General features: G+C 44.2%; 1 protein-coding gene across 7 annotated transcripts in view; it reads left to right on the forward strand.

Annotated features, from left to right (window-relative positions):
* The window catches only part of RAD51C (RAD51 paralog C), a 207,942-nt gene that overhangs the window by 179,904 nt on the left and 5,611 nt on the right, over positions 1-22,427 (forward strand). For 3 of the 7 annotated variants that reach the window (XM_063953901.1, XM_063953898.1, XM_063953899.1), the window contains 2 exons: positions 14,962-15,022; positions 18,878-19,076. In XM_063953901.1, the coding sequence (XP_063809971.1) occupies positions 14,962-15,022; positions 18,878-19,076 (260 nt within the window). Of the gene's footprint in view, positions 1-12,432; positions 12,528-14,961; positions 15,023-18,877; positions 19,077-22,427 lie in introns of those variants that run through there. The other 4 variants (XM_063953903.1, XM_063953900.1, XR_010226127.1 and 1 more) reach the window with 3 other exon arrangements.

Consider the following 22,427-nt stretch of genomic DNA (forward strand, 5'->3'; position numbering starts at 1 on the left):
TGGTTTGAACCACTCAAAACGGTGGAATTGAAATATCTCACGTGGAAGGTAGTCATGCTACTAGCATTGGCTTCGGCTCGGCGTGTGTCAGAATTAGCGGCTTTGTCATATAAAAGCCCCTATCTGGTTTTTCCATGCGGATAGAGCAGAATTGCGGACCCGTCCCCAATTTCTGCCAAAAGTGGTTTCATCCCTTCATATAAACCAACCTATTGTGGTGCCTGTGGCTTCTACTGACTTGGAGGATTCCGAGTTACTTAATGTGGTCAGGGCTTTGAAGGTTTATGTAGCCAGAACGGCTAGGGTCAGGTAAACAGAATCTTTGTTTATCCTGTATGCTTCCAACAAGCTTGGTGCTCCTGCTTCAAAGCAAACTATTGCTCGCTGGATCTGTAATACGATTCAGCAGGCTTATTCTGCGGCTGGATCGCCGCTGCCAAAATCAGTTCAGGCCCATTCCACTAGGAAGGTGGGTTCTTTTTGGGCGGCTGCTCGAGGGGTCTCGGCATTACAGCTGTGCCGAGCGGCTACTTGGTCAGGTGCAAACACTTTTGCAAAGTGCTACAAGTTTGATACCCTGGCTGAGGAGGACCTTGTGTTTGCTCATTCGGTGCTGCAGAGTCATCCGCACTCTCCCGCCCGTTTGGGAGCTTTGGTATAATCCCCATGGTCCTTACGGAGTCCCCAGCATCCACTAGGACGTTAGAGAAAATAAGATTTTACTTACCGGTAAATCTATTTCTCGTAGTCCGTAGTGGATGCTGGGCGCCCGTCCCAAGTGCGGACTTCTTCTGCAATACTTGTATATAGTTATTGCTGCAATAAGCGCTATGTTATTGTTGCATCAGGGTTGAACTGATGCTCTGTTGTTGTTCATACTGTTAACTGGGTAAGTTTATCACAAGTTATACGGTGTGATTGGTGTGGTTGATATGAGTCTTACCCTGGATTTCCAAAATCCTTTCCTTGTACTGTCAGCTCTTCCGGGCACAGTTTCTCTAACTGAGGTCTGGAGGAGGGACATAGAGGGAGGAGCCAGAGCACACCAGAATCTAAATTCTTTCGTAAAGTGCCCATGTCTCCTGCGGAGCCTGTCTATTCCCCATGGTCCTACAGAGTCCCCAGCATCCACTACGCACTACGAGAAATAGATTTACCGGTAAGTAAAATCTTATTTTTTCTGATGCTGTACCTCCCCATGGGGAAGATGATTTGCTATCCAAATTTAATGTGGCTGAGTTAGTAAGGGCCATCAAATACGCACTACAGTTGGAAAGTGATGAACCGGCCCCTAAAGCAAAGGATCCTCTTTGCAAACGCCAAAAGGTTGTGCTGGCAGAATTTCCCAACTCAGATCATTTGACAGAAGTCATGAGTGAGGCATGGAAGACTCCTAGTAAGAAGTGCCATGTACCTAAAAGGCTTAGTTTCTTTTACCCTATTCCAAAAGTGGATTGTACCAAGTGGGAAAAGCCTCCGGCAGTAGATTCCCATGTGACGCATCTGGTGAAGAGCTCTACATTGCCTATCCCCACTGCATCCTCCTTGAAAGAGACAAAGAGGTAGACAAGTGGATGCATGTCTAAAGTCTATATACTCCCTTACAGGAGCTATTTCGAGCCCCGCTACAGCAACAGTCTGGGTAGCTAAAGCTATTTAAACCTGGGCGGATGCCCTGAAAAATAGTCTCACCTCTGATGCAACCTGTGAACAGCAGACTATCATCGCAAATATCAGAGATGCAGCTATTTATATTGGGAAAGCAGCCCTAGATACAGCCCTCCTAACCTCCAAAGCTTCGACTTCATCAGTAGCGGCCCGCCACATTATTTAGCTCCGCTCCTGGAAAGCAGAAAAATACTTTTTGGGCCTGAATTAGACAAGATTGTCACTACTCTGGCTGCCTCTAAAACAGCTTTCCTGCCTTCAGACTTCCTCCTTTCGGTCCTTTCACCCCCAAGGTAAGGCCAGAGGGCAAGCCTCTTCAAGGCTGTCACACTCCACTAAGGTCTCTAAACCCAAAACCAAGCAGCCCTGGGCTACCAGAAGCCATGCCACTAAACCCGAAGATAAACCCTCAGCCTGACGGGACGGGACCGCATGGTGGGAGGCCGATTTCTGCAGTTCGCGCACTATTGGCATCAGATCACAACAGACGCCTGGATGCAAGAAGTGGTCTCTCACAGGTATGCTCTTTTTCAGAAGAAGACCCCCCCACACGACAATACTTTCATACTCCGCAAAGTCTCCGGATGGCTATTCACTCCTTGCAGCAGTCAGGCATGATAATTCCTGTCACAACGAGGCTAGGGTTCTTATTCAACACTCTTCCTAGTTCAGAAACCCAATGGGTCCTATCGTCCATTCTCAACCTCAAGTTGCTGAACAAGTATCTCAGTGCCCAAATTTCGAATGTAAAACCTCCTCTCTATTGTCCTGGCTATGCAGCCTGGGGACTTTATGGTCTCGCTGGACATTTAGGACACCTACCTACATGTGCCCATAGTGCCTTGTCATCAGCAATACCTTTGGTTTTCTGTACTACTCTAGCATTTCCAGTTTCAGTCACTGCCTTTTGGACTTTGCATAGAGAGTATTTACCAAACTCATGGTGGTAATGGCGGCTCACCTTCGTTGTCAGGGAGTGAAAATACTCCCTTATTTGGATGAATTACTGATCCTGGACCACTCCCTAGAGATCCTCAGCCACCATCTTCAAATAACCATAGCCTTCCTGCAGAGACAGGGTTGCTTAATCAACTAGAAGAAGTCCACTCTAGTCTCAGCTCAGGGTATGGTACATCTGGGAGCTCTTCTTGACACCCAGGTACAGAGAATCTTTCTACTTGCGGACAAAATTGCGACACTGCACTTTTGTGTGCACTGACTGTTACACAGTTGCATGGTGTCTATTCACTCTGGAGTGCAGATCCTGGGGTCCATGGTGTCCACTTTCGACATGGTAGAATATGCTCAGTTCCACACCAGGTATTATCAGCACATGATATTGGCCAGATGGAATGGTCAACCCAAATGGATAAAGTCATAAACGATGATCCTCTCTCCAAAGGTTCGACTGTCCCTCTTGTGGTGGTCGCAGACCTCACACCTGGACAAGGGTCGCCCGTTCTGGATGCCGGACTGGGTTCTTCTAACAACGTATGCCAGTCTCTGGGGATGGGGAGCAGTCACAGTCAATCACACTTTTCAGGGCTGTTGGACCCTAGCAGAGAGGAACTTGTCAGTCAACGCTCTAGAGCTAAGGGCCATTTACAGGGCTCTGACTTTGGCTCAGAACATTCTTCACGGTTTTCCTTCCCAAGTTAAGTCAGACAACGCTATGGCAGTAGCCTATCTCAATCACCAGGGAGGTACTCGCGGTGTCTCCGCAAGAGGCAGTTTCGTTCTGTGAAACATACGTCTGCGATTCACAGTGTATCTGTGTGTACTAATAATTTAGACTGTGGTTATACGTCTAATTGTCAGTACTCATAGCATTTGAATGGTGCCACTGGCAGAGTGGGACGTAGTAAGGATATAGGAGTTCTCTGAAATAGCACAATTAACGCATGCTATAAATTGATAAAGTTGTGTTTGTTGTGTTTGTTGCGTTTAGTAGTATGCCACTATCAAATGCATTGGAACATAGGCAGTACAAACATTTCAATGCTAAGGATGTTTACAATTTAACATAAGCTGCAGTCTTATTTAAACTGCGGTTAGAAGTTTATTAATATCAATAATATATTGGGTAGATTACACTGCAGTGGACATACAGTATGTTATTGATCAATGACTTGAACAGCTGCAGCTAAACTATACTACAACTCACACTTGATATGTTTACATCCAACACAAGCTACCACTGGAACATCACAATAAAAGGAACAATATATTGTATTAAATTGTTGCAAAAATATTGAAAAACACAGTGCTGGTAAAAACAAGCACCTGGCACTGGTAATTTGCTAACTCCATTAATTCAAAGTAATGAGATACTATTTTAAAGGAATACAATGGTTATATCTCCAAGAATTGAATAAAATTGTACAGTCAGTTCCTACACCAAATCACCTATATCTCCCAATAATTAAAACTGTTCATTCAATTAATTAAAACAGAAGAGCAGGATACCATGTCATGCTGTATTGGTATAATATGAGCCAAGCACTGTAATATAACCCTAGCTGTGTTAATTTATTTATTTATTTATTATTCACTACAAGTTATTTATATAGCATACACATATGCTGCTGCACTTTACAGAGAATATTTGACCATTCACATCAGTCCCTGCCCCCAGTGGAGCTTACAATCTATATTCCCTATCACATGTACATGCTCACACATTCACACTAGGGTTAATTGGCCCCCAACAAAATTAACCCATCAGTATATTTTTGGATTGTGGGAGGAAACCCACGCAAGTACGTGGAGATTATACAAACTGCCAAACCCATGACCTCAGTGCATTGAGACAGTAGTGCTAACCATTACACTATCTGTACTGCCCCAATCCAACTACGAACTAAGCAAACTCTCTTGAACTGATAATTAAAGCTGTATAGCAGTACTGGTATATACAATTCTTCCCTACATAAGTTTGTGCATAATGATTGTATGATAAAGACACAATTCACAATCTAGTTCAAGCATCCTTTTTCAGGTCCAGACTATGATATGTATAAAGTTATAAGAAAGCTGTAATTACAGTGTAATAAGCTGCAATCATAGTGCGGGGTCAGCACTAAATATTAGACCTGGGCATTTTAGACATATATTAAGCAGTCTATTCATGATATGGGAATAAGGAAAGTACAGTCAAGTGTCCATAAGTAAGGATAATAGAGACCTGATAAAGCTGTAATATATATGATGCAATTGCTATAGTCCTAGCCTTCAAAGCTGCTTTCTACATATATTTCTTCTACATGGTCCACAGTTGATCCAGAGGATTGACATGGGGTGTAGGTGGTTGTATAAGGATCGGGCACCAAATGGTTAAGCTTCTGAGTTCCCAGAATGCTACTGTACAGCCTCCCCTATAAGCCCGCCTCCTGGCAAAGGGAAGTCAGTTTTTTTGTTTGGTGCGGTAGGAGCCGGATCACATGTAAAACGGGTGGACTGTTTCACAGTTTTAAGCTTCTTTAAACTTTATTATTTTATATAGCCTTTTTAGAGCGTGCTGCGCTATGCGTCTTAGACATATTGCGGCAACTGCTCCAACAACTTTCCGCCGGTGCTGCGACACCCGTAACTACGCTTGTGATTTCCGAAGGTGCCAGCGGGGTTAACTTTCAGGCCCACGCTGACGAGAATAGGCTGCAGCCGGAGCATGGGAAGAAAGGTATGGTGACGTTCCTACTCGTGGGAAGTCGTGTTTGTTTACGCAGCCTGGCTGTCTCGGGTTGGAGGCTACCGGACAGCACTGATGCTGGGCGTTCACCTCGGGTGTTCCCCCGCTACACCACCAGGGATCACAGTCTTCTGGGATAAATTTGAAGGCCACAGAACCCTGGGGCGGACGTCAGCAGTGGGGACTAAGGTCCTCCCCCTGATTCTGGTGGCGAATTAACTACGGTTTTCCCACCTTGAACTGTTTGGCTTGCTTCTATGTAAAAGACGCTGAGCGACATTATACATGTGTCTGCTGCAGTAATCGCTATGTGGCAATATATGCTGGATGCATCTGTTGCAGATAGTTACTGGATGACAATGTGCTTTGGCCGAAATTTGTTACAGCATGTCTTCAGGAACAGGGCAGTACGGATGATGTAGTGGTTAGCATTACTGCCTCACAGCACTGAGGTCACGGGTTCAATTCCCACCATGGCCCTAACTGTGCGGAGTTTGTATATTCTCCCCGTATTTGCATGGGTTTCCTCCCACAATCCCAAAATATATACTGGTAGGTTAATTGGCTCTCAACAAAAATGAACCCTAGTGTGAATGTGTCTGTCTGTGTGTGTACATGTGATAGGGAATATAGATTGTAAGCTCCACTGGGGCAGGGATTGATGTGAATGGGCAAATATTCTCTGTAAAGGGCTGCGGAATATGTGTGCACTATATAAATAACTGGTAATAAATAAATAGGAACGCTGAGTTTAGCCTCCCTGTATACCTTTCCCAAGGGCCAGGTTATTCAGCACTCACTGCTACCTACCACTGTGGTACTGAGTAGTTAAGTGCCCATTGCAATTGTATAATTTATTGCATTGTTTCTGATTTATGCTAGGTCTGCTGTCTGACTTTAATACTATTTCTGTCAGCTCTTTTCTGTCACTTTCACCTTTCAAACCTTAAAGGCTGGGGCGAAAAGGGTTTTTTGCAATGTACTTCACTTTTACTTGTTTTAAGTGAAGGCTGTCACATTGCTGCTTTATTTACACTGATTGTGTGATTATATTGTTATGATGGCCATGAAAGGCAAGATTAACAAGCCAGCTACTGCACCTACAGTATGTTAATTTCATGCAAATCCTGTGCTGCAGGATTAACCTCTCAGGACCTGGTGCAGGACAAGTTTTGTTCAAATTGTTAGGTTTCTAAACTAAATCAAGTTGACCAACTTGCTTTTAGCCTAGAACCAGCACAAGTACAAGAACCACCTTGGGTGGCTTCTTTTGCGCAGGTTTTGACACGTATAGCGGATCGCTTGGCTATACCTCCAGCTATGGGGTTTCCTCTATAGCCTCCGTGGGTAGATGTGTTCTCACATTCAGTCCAGGATTTGGGTCAGACCTCTGCGGCCTTGCAACAGATGTTACAGGCAGACAAGTCTGTGGAAGGGAAAGCATGTAGACATGCGGGACCATCCTCACAATCTACACAGCTTTCAGAATCTGAGATGTCATAAGAAGATGAGGCTGACTCCTTTCTCCCTGAGTCCCAATCAGGTGAAGAAGATTATCACACCTCAATGGACGTGCCCACATTGATTCATGCGGTAAAGTCCATATTGACAATAGAAGAACAGGAACCACCGTCCCAATATTTAAAAAAAAAAAAAAATAGTCACAGCTGAATTCCCGCAATTATATCACCTTACTGAAATGATGTGGGAAGCATGGGGTACTCCAAATAAGAGGTTTAAAAAGCCAAAGAAAATGGCTTCTTTTACCCTCTTCTACTGGTAAAATGTGCCAAATGGGAAGTATCTCCCACAGTTGATGCTCATGTGGCACATCTAGTGCGCACTTCTACATTGCCTGTACCATCAACGTCTTTGAAAGACCTGACAGGCTGAAAAGTTGAAACCGGTCTTAGATCTGTTTTTTCTTTTACGTGGGCAATTACAAGACCAGCTATGGCCTCAGTATGCGTGGCCAAGGCTGTTGCACACTGGGTGGGCGCATTAGAGGATAGTCTCTCGGTGAACGCAACAAGAGAACACCTATCCCATATAACAAATATAAGGCAAGCAGCTGCCTATTTGGAAGAAACGGCCTTAGACACAGGCCTACTAGCTTCCCAAGCTTCAGCCACCTCAGTAATAGCCCGCTTAGCAGTGTGGCTACGACCCTGGAAGGTGTTTTCAGAATCCAAGAAGGCATTGGAATCCCTACCCTTTGCTTGAGGTATTCTGTTTGGAACTGAATTGGACAAAATAGTGTTTACATTAGCAACCTCTGAATCACTGTTTCTGCCCTCGGCATCAACTTTGAAACCAAAATCTTCTGCTTTCCGGTCCTTTCGGACCCATGGCAAAGCAAAAGGACAGGCTTATTCCAGACAGTTTCAATCAACTAAAACCGTTAAGCCTAAAGCCAGACAGGATTGGGCAGCCAGACATCCGATTTCCAAATCAGAAGACAAACCCTCCTGCCTTGACGGCGCATTTCTCCAACTGGAGGACCGCAGGTGGGCAAGCCAACTTCTGCAGTTTTCACAGGTATGGTGTCAGTCCACCACAGATTCCTGGGTGCAAGAAGTGGTTTCTTAAGGTTACGCCTTCACCTTTTCCAATACTTTCTTCAGGGTAATTGGACCAAGGAAGAGAGTGGTCCATCAATCAGTGTCCTGGAGCTTCGGGCCATCTACATGGCACTCACTCAGGCAAGGGAAATACTTCACAGCAGACCGATTCAGATCCAATCGGACAATGCCACTGCAGTGGCCTACCTCAATCACCAAGGAGGCACTCGTAACCAGATAGCAGTGAAGGAGGTAGGCCGCATCCTCAGGTGGGCCGAACGCCATCATGCAGCAATGTCCGCAATAGTCATACCAGGAGTCCTAAATTGGTAAGAGGGCTTCCTCAGCGGCATGGCATTCATGCAGGTGAATGGGCCCTGCACACAGAAGTCTTCCAGTTTCTGGTTGACAAATGGGGGGTTATCGGAAGTGGACCTCATGGCTTCACGTCAGAACAGCAAGTACCCAGTATACGGAGCCACAACAAGAGATCCCGAAGCAGTCTTCATGGGCGCTCTGTCAGTAAGATGGAAATTCCGTCTGGCATATGTCTTCCCTTCAATCTCCCTTTTGCCCAGGGTGATTTGCAAATTCAAAAAGGAATGTGGCGCCGTGATAATGATAGCCTCTGCAGGTCTGTGTATCATTGCGTCTGGGCCAAGCTGGAGCTATCAGTGGACAAACCATTGCTGCTGCCTCAAAGACCAGATTTATTGATTCAAGATTTCTGTCTCTACTCACACCTGGATCGAGTGTATTTGACAGCGTGGCTCTTGAGTTGTACGTACTAAAGGCAAAAGGATTTTCACAAGCACTAATTCAAACAATGCTTCAGGCAAGTAAACCATCCTCAGCCCTCATCTATTACTGGATCTGGCATGCATATTTCCAATGGTGTGCTGCCAGAAGTTATGAGCCTCGATCCTTTAGAGTTTCCAGAATCTGGCATTCCTTCAAGCTGGAATTGACAGAGGTTTCCGCCTAACCTTCCTTAAGGCACAGGTTTCGGCATTAGCCATATGGTTTCAGAGCAAAACTGCATCTTTGCAGAATGTTCGCACTTTCTTTCAGGGAGTGCTTCACATTAAGCCTCCTTGTGCACCTCCAACAGCTCCTTGGGACCTAGGACTAGTTCTCAAGGCTCTTCAAGTTCCTCCGTTTGAACCATTGCACCTCGTGAATCACGAATGGATGACAGCTTTGAATCGCGAATGGATGACAGACATTTCTGGTGTTTCATCCAGACAGAGCAGTTTTCAGAACCAGGTCTGGATATCTTCTCAGGGTGGTCTCTAGATTTCACCTTAATGAAAAAATTGTAGTACCAGCCTTCCAATTTCCGGACCTTTACTGTGAGAGATGCATCCTTGGAAGTAGTTCGGCACTAAGGATCTACGTTGATCATACCAGTTGCATCAGAAGAACAGATGCTCTCTTTGTCCTATATGGATTCCATAAGAGAGGATGGCCTGCTAATAAGTAAACACTGGCGAGATGGCTTCGGATGATGATCTCAGAAGCCTACTCTCGAGCTGATCTCCCTATCCCGGATAATGTCTATGCCCATTCTACCCGCTCAGTCGGTCCCTCATGGGCAGCCCGCCATGTTGCCTCAGCTGAACAACTCCTGTAAGGCAGCCACATGGTCATCTATCAATTTCTAAGACATTATTCCTTTGATACCTTTGCCTCTCAGGAATGCTGTGTTTGGGTATCGGATTCTCCTGTCAAATCATGAGCGTCCTCTCCATTAAATTTGGCTTTGGGACAACCCCATGTCAATCCTGTGGATCAACTGTGAACCCTGAAGAAGAAAACAAGAGTTATGGTAGACTTACCATTGTTAACTCTGTTTCTTCGAGGTACACAGGATCCACAGGGTGCCCACCCAGACGCACCTAATTTTGAGAATCTCTCACTAACTCCTTCCTTCTGGTATGGAAGAGTGTGTTGTTTTTCTCGTATGTACAGGTCTTCCTTGCTTAATTCTGCATCTGCCTTGGGCTTGCTGACAAAACTTAACTTCCCTTGGCTAAGAGGCGGGGTTAGAGGGGAGGCTGGACCTGAGCATTCTGGGAGCTCAAAAGCTTAACTGTTTGGTGCCCACTCCTTATCCAACCACCTACACCCATGTTAATCCTGTGGACCTCGAAGAAACCTTTAACGATAAGTCTGCCATAACTCTTGTTATTAGACCCCAGCCAGCAGTGTATTATTGTGGGACATTTAAAGGGTGCCTCTGCAGAATACGGCTGTATTATTTATAGTGCATTATAACTGCCAACAGCCAGGAATTGTTATGCACACCAGTGCCAGCAGGAATGTACTGGTGTCTGAACGGTGAGGGATGCAAAACAAATGAACTCACAGACAGACTGGGGAATATGACTTTACATACACAGAAGGTGATAGGGTAACAAAATAAACACAAAGTGAACAGAGAAGCCCAAAGGCAAAGAAACTGGGTGTCTCCCTAGTATTAGGAATGCTCAGATGGAAAGAAGCAAGATGTAGTGATTTAATACGTAGAGAACCCGAAATGCTGTTGCTAAGGGCAACAGCAAAACCCTAAAGGGTTACCAACGGGTGTGGCAGTAAACTCCTTGGTCAGAGATGGAATAATAGACACAAGGAGAGTCTCCACAATCCTAGTCCTCACTTGCAGTGCACTGGTTCAGCTTACTGCCACTAAACTGACACCTGAACACCTTGCACAGTGAGAAAGGATTTTGGCAGGCAAGTCTGAGAATACAGCCGCAAACTTGCTAGATTCACAGAGTAGCAAAAGAACCCCAGCAGGTTAAACGACTGACTCCAGTCTTGCTGCTAGGTCAGGATTGGCAGAGTGTAATACCAAATCCCAAAGCCTATTTGCAGTAAGCAACAAACAAATACAAAGTTTACACAGTACTAGCTAGCTTTCAGGAACTGACTAACCAACAAAGATTCAGCAGCATCTGCCTAACCTGAGAAGAGGGTTTATAATATATAGCAGGTGCTGTCCACGCCCCACTCAGACCTCACAGACTGTGAGCACAAAAACCAGCACCGGATCCCCTGCCGTGCACAGAGCCTGTAACCACTGCACAGCAAAAGACCCGAACCGGAGTATCAGCTACGCTCAGGTTACTCCGCTAGCACTTGTCTCCCGGTTGCCATGACGACGTGGCAGCACAGAGCAGGAGACCCTAACAGGAATCTACTACCATCCACCTTCTGTTTGCTACATCACCTCTAGTGCAATATGTGCCAGTAGCAAGGGATATAGAAAATACATCTTTATTTGTGGATACAATAATTTTTCATGGTGAATATTTACAATTTAAGGGTGATACTGATCCAAAAACAACCCTGACCCACTTATTATGGGAACGGTCTAGGAAGAATATAATAATCAGCATTGTATATTAAAGAATACACGGGAGACATTTTCTTTTGCAGAACTGAGACACTTTATTAACAGAACAGTCATGACAATTGATAATATACATCCTGACGAAGGTTATGAATACCAGGAATAAAAAAAATAAAAAAGATATCAGGATACGATACACACACAAAAATACACTGACAACTTTCTCCTTTTAAACTCACACAAATTTTGTTTTGTTTCTTCTCATTCACATTATTGTCATTTTTTTTTTTTTAATTATTTCAAAGAAGTCTATTGGAAATAAAAGTTATATTTTATATTGTGTATTTATTAATTATTCCTCTTTGTGCGCCACTGAAAGGGTGTGTACACACGGTGAGATATTTTCTTTAGATTTTGACTACATAGTCAAAATCGCAAGAAAAGATAGTGCAGATCGCAAGGTGAAAGTCACCTTGCGATCCCGATGCGCGGTCCCGCCAGGCCGGCATCGCAAGAAAAGATAGACTGTGCAGGCAAGTCAATCCTTGCTAGATCGGTGTACTATCTAGTTCATCTCACATGTCAATGACATCTCACATAAGCCAAAATCTCAGATAAGCCAAAATCGTAAGCACACATAGTCCATATCTCATCTGTGCGATCTGGGCTCCAGAGAGTTCAAGGGAAATCGCAAGTGAAAATCGGGCATAGCAAGGATCTCACCATGTCTACACACCTTTAGACCAATCCTTTTTCTTTCCAAACTTGGATGGCTATGAACCCTGAAGAAGAAAATAAGAGTTATGGTAATGCTGTGAACCTCGAAGAAAAAGAGTTAGCGAATGTACTGTACAGTAAGTTTTACCATAACTCTTATTTTCCCTCTTATTAAAACTCACTTTTGACAATTTCTTAAAATTCTGATCTTTCTGTTGCTGTTGTTTTGCCATACGTATCTTTAGCAGATTTTGAACTTATGCATAACCCACGTAAAATTGGGGCCTAGTTCCAAAGTTCTAATCCATTGAAAATCGATAATGGGTTTCAGGTGCTGAAACACACATTTGCTAACAGGTTATTGTTTTATATTAGTATTTAAGTATTAATAAATGTGTGTTTTGCCTCTGGAAGTACAACTTCTATTTTCATCGATTTTATAGATCGATCAAAATCGTCCTTTCGTTAATTTCCCCCTAAAGAGAAACCCGGAAAGACTGAAACCTGATTTTCCAGTTGGAGTGGCTCCTGTGTTCTGGTTAGTCACAAGATAGCGGGGCTTACCTCTTACCAGCCCTGGCGACACACCACTCTAATGCTGCACTTTAGGATGGGCTGGTTGTTGAGGGAACACTAGCCTGTTACCTACAGGAGCTTATAACTGTATATCTGTTTTGTTTTCATCATTAAAATTAATCAATACCTATGTTTTTTTTATTCTCCTTATCACGTAATTGACCTTGAGTACTCCTTAGTTAGCATGTGTATGATATTTAAAAAAAAAAACCTTACCTATCAGCTGCACAGTGGATAACATCTGCCACGTACACATAATAATTAGCACTAAATTGTCTCATCAAAAATAATGAGTGTTGTTATTTTGATGGATGAACCAAACAAAATTACTACTTTGTCAGCTTTTCTGCAAAATCTGTACAGCCTTTATAATAATGGTACCCTAAGTACATTAAAATGTAATTGTGTTACTGTATGTTCCTCAGTTTTTAAATCTGTAAAAACAATATGGATTTAACCTATTTATAATTGACAATATGTATTTGGCTGGAAACTACTGTACATGTTTTATAATAATTTTGTTTTTAAGCTGCTTCATTTTAACGTTTAACTCCTTTTCATCAGTATTGAAACCTGTTTTTATCAAGGGTTGTATATGGAAAACAAAAAACTGGGTAATTTGGTCTGATTTTTACTTGCATTTAATATTTTCACTGCTCGACATAGTGCCCATAATGTCTGTGTATGAATAGTTTTTAGACTTGAATTTTTCTGAGGTGAACAGATTGAACTGGGTTACAGAAACTGTACCTGTTTTAGCATGCTGTTTATATGTGTTTTCTTCGTTTAGAAGCTGTCTATTGATGAGTTAATAGCTTTCTGTATTGTTATTGGCATATTGCAGTGTAAATATTTTTTATTTTTTTTAAATATTTTTACCTTCCTATTCTAATTTACTGTGTTTTAAATGCAGACCTTTCTTAAAATCAGTTGGGTACAAATCAAGGAGTCAACTACTCTCAAAGTAATATATCCAAAATAGCATTCTGTTGTAAACTATAAATATGCACACTGTAAGCGCACCAGGGATAACCATACAAAGGTGTACTAATGTGACACACATAAATAAAATAAATGAAGTCACCAATAACAGGTCCTTACAATGTAGCAGCAATGGCTTGTATATCCATTCACATACAGTACAATTTACACTTATCCCTGTATCTAGGAGGAATAAGCAGTCATCTGGATAGCAACAGGATGTGCTGTGGAACGTGACTCCCTTCTCATATGCACTTATCAGTAACACATGTAGGGGGACACAGAAGGGTTTAGTATGAAATAGCTACAATCAAACTCCTGACGGTCAGAATCCCGACAAGGTCAAGATACCGACATTTAAAATACAGACACGGTCAAAATCCCAACATTTAAAATGTCGACAGGTCAAAAAGTCATCACAGGGTCTTCATTGTTTTTGGTGTGTATGTCGACATGGACACCGTATAAGTGTACCGCGTCCCCTCGCATTGCTCACTGTGCTCGCCATGCTTTGGCCACTATTATATTCCCCCTCCAGGTCCACTGGGATGGTAAAGTATGAACAAGTCGGTTTCAATGAATAAAATCATGAAAAACTCATATCGACTTTTTGACCTGTCAACATTTTAAATGTCGGTATTTTGACCTTGTCGGGATTTTAAGTGCCGGGAATTTGACCGTCGGTCAATGGTTGTTGGTATTTTTACCTTGTCGGGATTTTCATTGTAGGTAAATTGACTGCATCCCACACAGAAGATAGACACAAATAGTGTGGGTTATCCTTTCCATAAAAGGTTTTAATAACAGATTTGCACTTACAATAAAGATGATAAAACAGCATGAACAATGTTTCCCATAAGGCAAAGCAGCAACAGTCTGGAGTGGTCCTGGAGTCCCCAGATGTCATCAGGGTAAGTAGGTCTCAGTTCCAGAAAGTGATATCTACCCAGCGTTACTCCAGTGGCTGACAGCAATTCCAAGGGAAATCCAAATAGCAGAGCCATGCTTAACGCGTTTTAAACACAATCAATCGTCCTTCATCAGAAGCGTCTTCATCATCTTCTGGTGAAGGACGATTGCGTCTGAAACACGTTAAGCAGGATCCCGACAACCGGGATATTGAATGCATCGCATTGGTACACCTTTGTATGGTTAACTGTGGTGCGCTTACAGAGTGTGTAACTTTTGTCTTTTTCTAGTTTCTGAGTATTTGGATGTCTACTCATTCTGCACAATTCTAGCTGCATTTTGGGGTTTTATTGCGCACCTGTATTGAGTTTTTGCTACCTATTAATATACTATTATATACTAATTAATATACTAATTAATAGTTAATTAATATATTAATATAATATTAATATATTAATAATATTAATATACTATTAATATAATAAGTAATATTTTTATGATTACAGGTTTGCAACACTATACAAGTCGCCAAGTCAGAAAGAAGCCACAGTACAATTTAAGATTACGGTAACCATTATTCTGTATACCATATCTTAGTATACTGTATCTATAAAACTGTACATAGCAGCAACATCTAAAGCTGAGTTCTCTGCAGCCCTGCATAGATATATATGTGTTACCTATCTGTATATTACATTAATGTATTAAAGTGGGGGACATAACAAATAGTTCTTGCCAAGTGCAGGAAGCAAGCACACAGAGACTTTACTTCAGCCCATCAGAGTGTGGTACATAAAATGTGATTGTTTTTCACAATTTTAATAAGGCAGGGCTTTGCAGGTAAATAGGTCTATTTCAGGTACGCTCTCCATGGCTGAGTATATCCTTGGAGATGCAGCCCTGGATGCTGGGCTCATTGGTGCTCGGATTCAGCCTCCAGCACTTCATGCATCTGTCTTAGAGTCTGTAATGAAGGATATCGAGTCTGAACTCTAGAATTTCATCTTTTACCTCAGTGTGTCTCAGTCAGCCAACGTTTAGATAGATTATTAGCCTTGCCCCTAATGGAAAGTTTTAGTTTCTTCCCATCAATGCACCTATTCCTAAGGGCCTTAGGTTTTGTACTGTAGGAAGATGTTGGAGTCATTTCAGAGGGCCGTCCACTTTTCCCAGGGAGATCAGCAGAGAGCGAAGCAGACTTGGGGGTATATTTACTAATATTCGTGTTTTTGACGTTTTTAAGGGTGTTTGATCTCAAATGATATCGGGTGCATTTTACTGCAACTTTCTGAATCCTGATACGGTCATTTACTAAGCTGCCGAGTTTTCCACATTCGTATTTTCCGATGTTGATGTGATTCGTAATGTCAGGCAGTGTTTTACGGGAGTGATTAGCAAAACACTGCCTGACAAAACACAGTGAATCCCGGCCGGATCTGTGAGATCCGTGCAGGGCTTCATTGTGTGTATTGTGAGCAGTGCAGAATGGGTTAAAAACTGGAAAAAAAAATTGCGTGGGGTTCCCCCTCCTAAGCATAACCAGCCTCGGGCTCTTTGAGCCGGTCCTGGTTGTAAAAATACAGGGGGGAAATTGACAGGGGATCCCCCATATTTGAACAACCAGCACCGGGCTCTGGTCCTGGTGTAAAAAGTACGGGGGACAAAAGACGTAGGGGTCCGCAAAGTTCCCACCATTGGATACAATGTAGCGCCTATGCGCTGCATTGTATCTTCAGTGCGCAGCCTGACTGACAGTTCAGGCGCACACAGCCAATCAGGAGAGTGCCATGACGTGGCGTTCCCTGATTGGCTGAAGGGACCCTCTTTGACAGGAGTCATGGGGGGGTCCCGCCAGCGCTCCATTGTATCCACTGGTGGGAACTTTGCGGTCTGCGGTAGACCGCGAGGTTAAGTAGGGCCAACCACAAGAGTGACCCCACTTAACCTCGCTGACCGCAAAGTTCCCACCATTGGATACAATGGAGCGCCTATGCGCTGCATTGTATCTTCAGTGCGCAGCCTGACTGACAGTTCAGGCGCACACAGCCAATCAGGAGAGTGCCATGACGTGGCGTTCCCTGATTGGCTGAAGGGACCCTCTTTGACAGGAGTCATGGGGGGTCCCGACAGTCGGGGAAAGGGGATCCATGTGTAAACATGGATCCTCTTTCAGTGCGTGGTCCGGGTAACCCGTTTTTTTTATTTTGCCAAGTCCCTGGATTACAAACTTAAAGAAGAGGACCGATCTACACAGGATTTTTTGTGAGTATAATTTTTATTTATAGGTACCCCTGGATTCTACTGGAGAAGAGGACCGACTCTTCGTGTCAACATAGGTAAGTATGTATGAATGTAAGTGTGCATGTATGTAATAAAATTGTACTATCACGGTGTGTGCATTGTATTTTTTTGGGGTATTTTTTTTTAGTAGAACTACATGTACCAGCTGGCCCGTTCCCCCCCCCCCCCCCCCCCCCGCATGCTGGGACTTGTAGTTCTGCTACAAAAACACAATATTCTTTTTTTTTTACACTATGGCTATTAGCCCCCATCTGCTGCCCTTGGATGGGGGGGACAGCCTCTGGCTTCACCCCTGGCCCTTGGGTGGCTGGAGGGGGGGAACCCTTGATTTAAGGGGTCCCCACTCCTCCAGGGTACCCCGGCCAGGGGTGACTAGTTGGTGATTTAATGCCAGGGCCGCAGGGACCAATATAAAAGGGTCCCCCGGCTGTGGCATTATCTCTCTGACTAGTGGAGCCCATTGCTGGTGTGAAAAATACGGGGGACCCCTACGTCTTTTGTCCCCCATATTTTTTACACCAGGAACAGGCGCAGAGCCCGGTGCTGGTTTTCAAATATGGGGGATCCCCTGTCAATTTTTCCCCTGTATTTTTACAACCAGGACCGGCTCAAAGAGCCCGAGGCTGGTTATGCTTAGGAGGGGGACCCCACGCAATTTTATTTCCAGTTTTTACACTAAAGAGACCCTTTCCCATAGATAACCATGCGCAGATCTCACTGATCCGTGCATGATTATCCAAACTCGCTTGGAAAAAGCAGGTCTATTTTTTTTTTATGCTTTTTTAAATGAATCGCAAAAAAATACACCCGCACTTGAGCATTCAGAGACTAACACCCAAATACGAATTAATAGTAAATTCCCGTGTTGTATGAACAAACAGCCGCGTTTGACCGATGGTCTATTCATTCGTATTTCTGAGCCTTGAAAACCATTACGAATAGCCCAAACACTGCCGAGATTTGTGCTTGGTAAATTCCCGTGTTGGGACTTAGAAAAAAAAACACAAATCGGACAAACACGAAATTTTAGTAAATATACCCCTTGGTCAGCTAGGCATCTGGCTTCCCTTAGGTAAACTCTGCATTACTGTCAGGATGCTCACCAGGATTCCTGTTATTGGAGCCTGTCTGCTTTTCCTCTGGTACCGGTGGTTCCTTTCCACCTGGGTCGGAGAAATTTTACATCGAGAAGACATCATAGATCTTTTAAAGTCCCCATACTGATGGTTTTTCAACGCTAACCTTCGTGGACATGTGACAAAAAGGGTTGACCAAAAGGGAGTCATTCGGTATTTGATATCCTCAGGGATTTTCATTCTACCGTTAGGAAAGCGGAATGGACTAGGCTTTAAATCTCTTCTGCGCATAAAATTCAGATTTATCATTTTGGGCTAAATTAAATCTGAAGTCCCTGAAATGTTCAGCCTCAGGTGTGCAGATTCAGTAAAGAGTATTGTTGTTTGTCACAATATAAAACAAGACAATTTTAAGGTGTCTATAGACATCAAGGAAGCATTATTGCATATACCCAATTGGAATGAACAGCTTTGTGTTTCAGTCCCATAATTTTCAATTTAGGTTCTATAATTTATCTTTTCCACAATGCAGAGGGTGTTCACTAAGATCATATTGTAAATAACTGCTTACTGAGGTCTGGTGCAGTGACAGTCATTCAGGCCCATGTGCAAGAAATAACTCAGGGGTCTATTTACTAAGCATTGAATGGAGATAAAGTGGACGGAGATAAAGTACCAGCCAATCAGCTCCTAACTGTCATTTTCAAACACAGCCTGTGACATGGCAGTTAGGAGCTGATTGGCTGGATGAATTCTCGGCTACAAGAAATGTATCTTAACACCCAGTGGATGTTTCTTTTTCATCCACTAGGGCTCACTGGAGTACTCTTGGTATATGGACGGTGTTAGCAAGGACAGGCACTGAATATTTAAATTTCAGTAACTCTCCTCCCTTCCATACTCCCAGAATACCTCAGTGTTTTTTCGGTGCTCACATGGATAGGAGCACAAAGTGTGGACCTCCAGGGGGGGACATACATATTTTACTTTTAGATATTTTTGTTTTTATTTTTTATACTTTTTTCTGATTATAATTCCTTCCCAGTTTACACAAAAGCTATGGGTCCGGGATTACAGAAGCTGCTGCGTGCAGCTCTTGGCGTGTCGGGCCTCACAGCCACAAGCAGCTCTTCTAACTTCAGCTGAGGCTACAGAAAGGACTGGACAGAGCTTGCTGGAGAAGCCCCGTCAGAGCCCAAGAGCACAGGTCAGCTACAAAGCCCCATCACAACACAGGATCGCAGGTATTTATGACCGGGGCGGTCAGCTCACGCTGCCGCCCCGCCGTGTGTGGGGACTGATCGCCGCCATAGCTGTTGCCCGCCGCCGGCCGCTAATCCCCTGCTGCCTGCCACTTGTCACAGGCTCCCTAGCGCCCGCTCTAGCCGCCGCTCCAGACCCGCCGGCCAGTGTCAGAATCCGGCGCAGAGGGGAGCCAGCGAGATGATACCTTTTCCCGCCGCCGCCGCCCGCTAATACGCTCCACACCGCTCCCCAATATTACAGAGCACCCGTTACACAGTACGGGAGCTCACGCTGGGGGAGGGGGAGAGTTGCGGCGGCTCAGCCCTCACTCAGACCGTGGACAGCGCTCAGGGCTGCCGCGGTCTGTCCCCTTTACATGCAGCGCAGCTGAAGGGGGGGGACATAATGCCCACAGCAGCAGCACTAGACAGGCTGTTAAGCCTAGATTATAAATTATTAAATATGTGCTTTAATTGAGAAAGGCTGCATTCTATTGTGAAATGCTGCTTTATATTGAGAAAGGCTGCATTATATTGTGAAATGCTGCATTATATTGAGAAAGGCTGCTTTATATTGAGAAAGGCTGATTTGTATTGTGAAAGGCTGCATTATATTGTGAAATGCTGCATTATATTGTGAAAGGCTGCTTTATATTGAGAAAGGCTGCTTTATATTCAGAAAGGCTTCTTTATATTCAGAAAGGCTGCTTTATATTGAGAAAGGCTGCATTATATTGAGAGTTAAGGGCATTGGCCCTCATTCCGAGTTGTTCGCTCGCAAGCTGCTTTTAGCAGCTTTGCACACGCTAAGCCGCCGCCTACTGGGAGTGAATCTTAGCTTATCAAAATTGCGAGCGAAAGATTAGCAAAATTGCGAATAGACACTTCATAGCAGTTTCTGAGTAGCTCCACACTTACTCGGCAACTGCGATCAGTTCAGTCCGTTTCGTTCCTGGTTTGACGTCACAAACACACCCAGCGTTCGCCCAGACACTCCTCCGTTTCCCCAGCCACTCCCGCGTTTTTCCTAGAAACGGTAGCGTTTTTTCGCACACACCCATAAAACGGCCAGTTTCCGCCCAGAAACACCCACTTCCTGTCAATCACACTACGATCACCAGAACAAAGAAAAAACCTTGTAATGCCGTGAGTAAAATACCAATCTTCATAGCAAATTTACTTGGCGCAGTCGCACTGCGAACATTGCGCATGCGCATTAGCGACTAATCGCTCCGTTGCGAGAAAAATATAACGAGCGAACAACTCGGAATAACCCCCATGGTTTTAAGGGCACGTCTTTATAACCTAGTATGCTATGTTATACAATGTAAGCACATGGCTGGAAGCCATTTTAACCATACTTCCTGTTTCTTCTTCCAGAAAGGGCTGTCCTACAACAATACTCCACCGGATGGCGTAGGGGTGTTGGTAGGACTTTTGGATCACGTGCACTGCCTTCAGCCGTACAACATAATGAATAAGGCACCAGAAAAAACAAAGATGCAGTGTAACTGCAATGTCTGTCAGTGTGTGTTGCCTCACAAAATGGACGCTGCTCGACAAGAGATACACATGGCAAGAATTGAGGCTCGGGTGAGACCACAAGAGATACCAGAGGGTCTCAGAACAGGTCTCCGTCTTTGCACAGATCCCAGTCTAGTTCGGGTCACAAAGATAGTCCTCATTTGCTTATACTTTCCCAGTTTCTGCTATATGGCATCCTGGCGACTGCGCAGGATGAGCATGAGGAAGGTGAATTGGACCAGCAGTCAGATAGTGAGGATATTGACAGCCGGCATTGATAATCTCATCAGGGCGGTACGTCAGTCTCTGATTTTTACAGACACTGAAGAACTGCTGACAAATAATAAGGTGGTATTTACTAAACGACAGAGATCTTTAGTGTGTTTTCAGACTGTTAATAGAGGCATGTCAGAATCCGCATGAACGGGTTTCTATACCTCGACGGTTTAAGTCTAGTTACCCGTTTCCAGAGTCTGTGACATCTACATAGGAGAATCCGCCAATGGTGGATTCGTCTGTGTCAAAACTTACACACACAAAAATAAAAAAATTAACCATTCCAGTACCAACTGCTACTACGCTTCAAGATCCGTCAGAGCGTAAGCTAAAAGTCCATGTATACAGCAGCAGGGGTGCTGCTTAGACCTGGTTTGGTTGGAATTTGGGTACATAAGGCGGTGATTATATTGATAACACAACTCAGATCCGCCTGCAAGTCGACCACCTTATACTTCTTGCTGATCACATCGGTGAAGCTGCTGAGTATTTATGTACAGCTACTACGGACGTCTGTCAGGTCAGTTCTTGCTTTTCAGCGTCACTAGTTTCGGCACGACTGGCTCTCTGAAAGCATTACCTTCCGCTGGCAAGAAGTTGTTTAATTCTAAATTAGAGACCTCAGCCTTTTTCGGGGCCGTGGTAGAGGAACAACCACACCTAGTAGATGTGGTAGAGGACATGGTTTACAACGCTAGGGCCACCAAGAAGCCTGGGGCATGACGTGCTCCCAGCCCATGTCTGAGTTCTGGAAATCGCAATTCAGTCTCTGCTAGATTCAGCAGTTTGTTTCCAGTCCCTATTCACTAACAAGGTCAGGGTTATTAAGCCAGTTTTTGTAGGACCAAAGCCGGATGGCTCGGTCAGACCAATATTGAACTTAAAGGATCTCAATCAGTACGTCACTTACTACAGATTCAAGATGGAGTCCCTGCGGTCAGTAATTGTCAGCTCCAGGGTCTCTGGGCAGATCACGAAAGATTGCTGTCTCTAAATGTCCTGGAACTCCAGGTAATTTACAATGCGCTATGCCAAGCAGTGCACATGCTTCGGTCTCAGACTGTCCAAGTGCAGTCAGACAACGCGACGGCGGTCGCATACATCAACAAACAAGGAGGAACGAGAAGCCGCATGGCCATGCGGGAAGTAGCTCGAATCCTCAATTGGGCCGAGCATCACCAAGTGATATTGTCGGCAGTGTTCATTCCGGGAGTGGACAACTGAAAGGCGGATTATCTAAGCCGCCGGGATTTTCATCCAGGAGAATGGTCATTAAATCCAGAAGTGTTTCACATGTTGGTCCAGACGTGGGGTTACCCTCAAGTGGTCCTGATGGCATCTCGCCACAATCACCAAACGCCCCAGTATGTGTCCAGAACGCGAGATCCAAAGGCAGTGGCTATGGATGCTCTCACAATCGCGTGGCCATACAGCCTCGTGTATCTGTTTCCACCGTTTCCGCTGCTCCCTCTGTTGCTACAACGGATCAAAAGAGAGTCCGCCACAGTCATACTAGTGGCGCCTCATCGGCCTCGGAGAGCTTGGTTCTCG

The sequence above is a fragment of the Pseudophryne corroboree genome, chromosome 2 (assembly GCF_028390025.1).
Source record: "Pseudophryne corroboree isolate aPseCor3 chromosome 2, aPseCor3.hap2, whole genome shotgun sequence".
Classification (NCBI taxonomy): Eukaryota; Metazoa; Chordata; class Amphibia; order Anura; family Myobatrachidae; genus Pseudophryne; species Pseudophryne corroboree.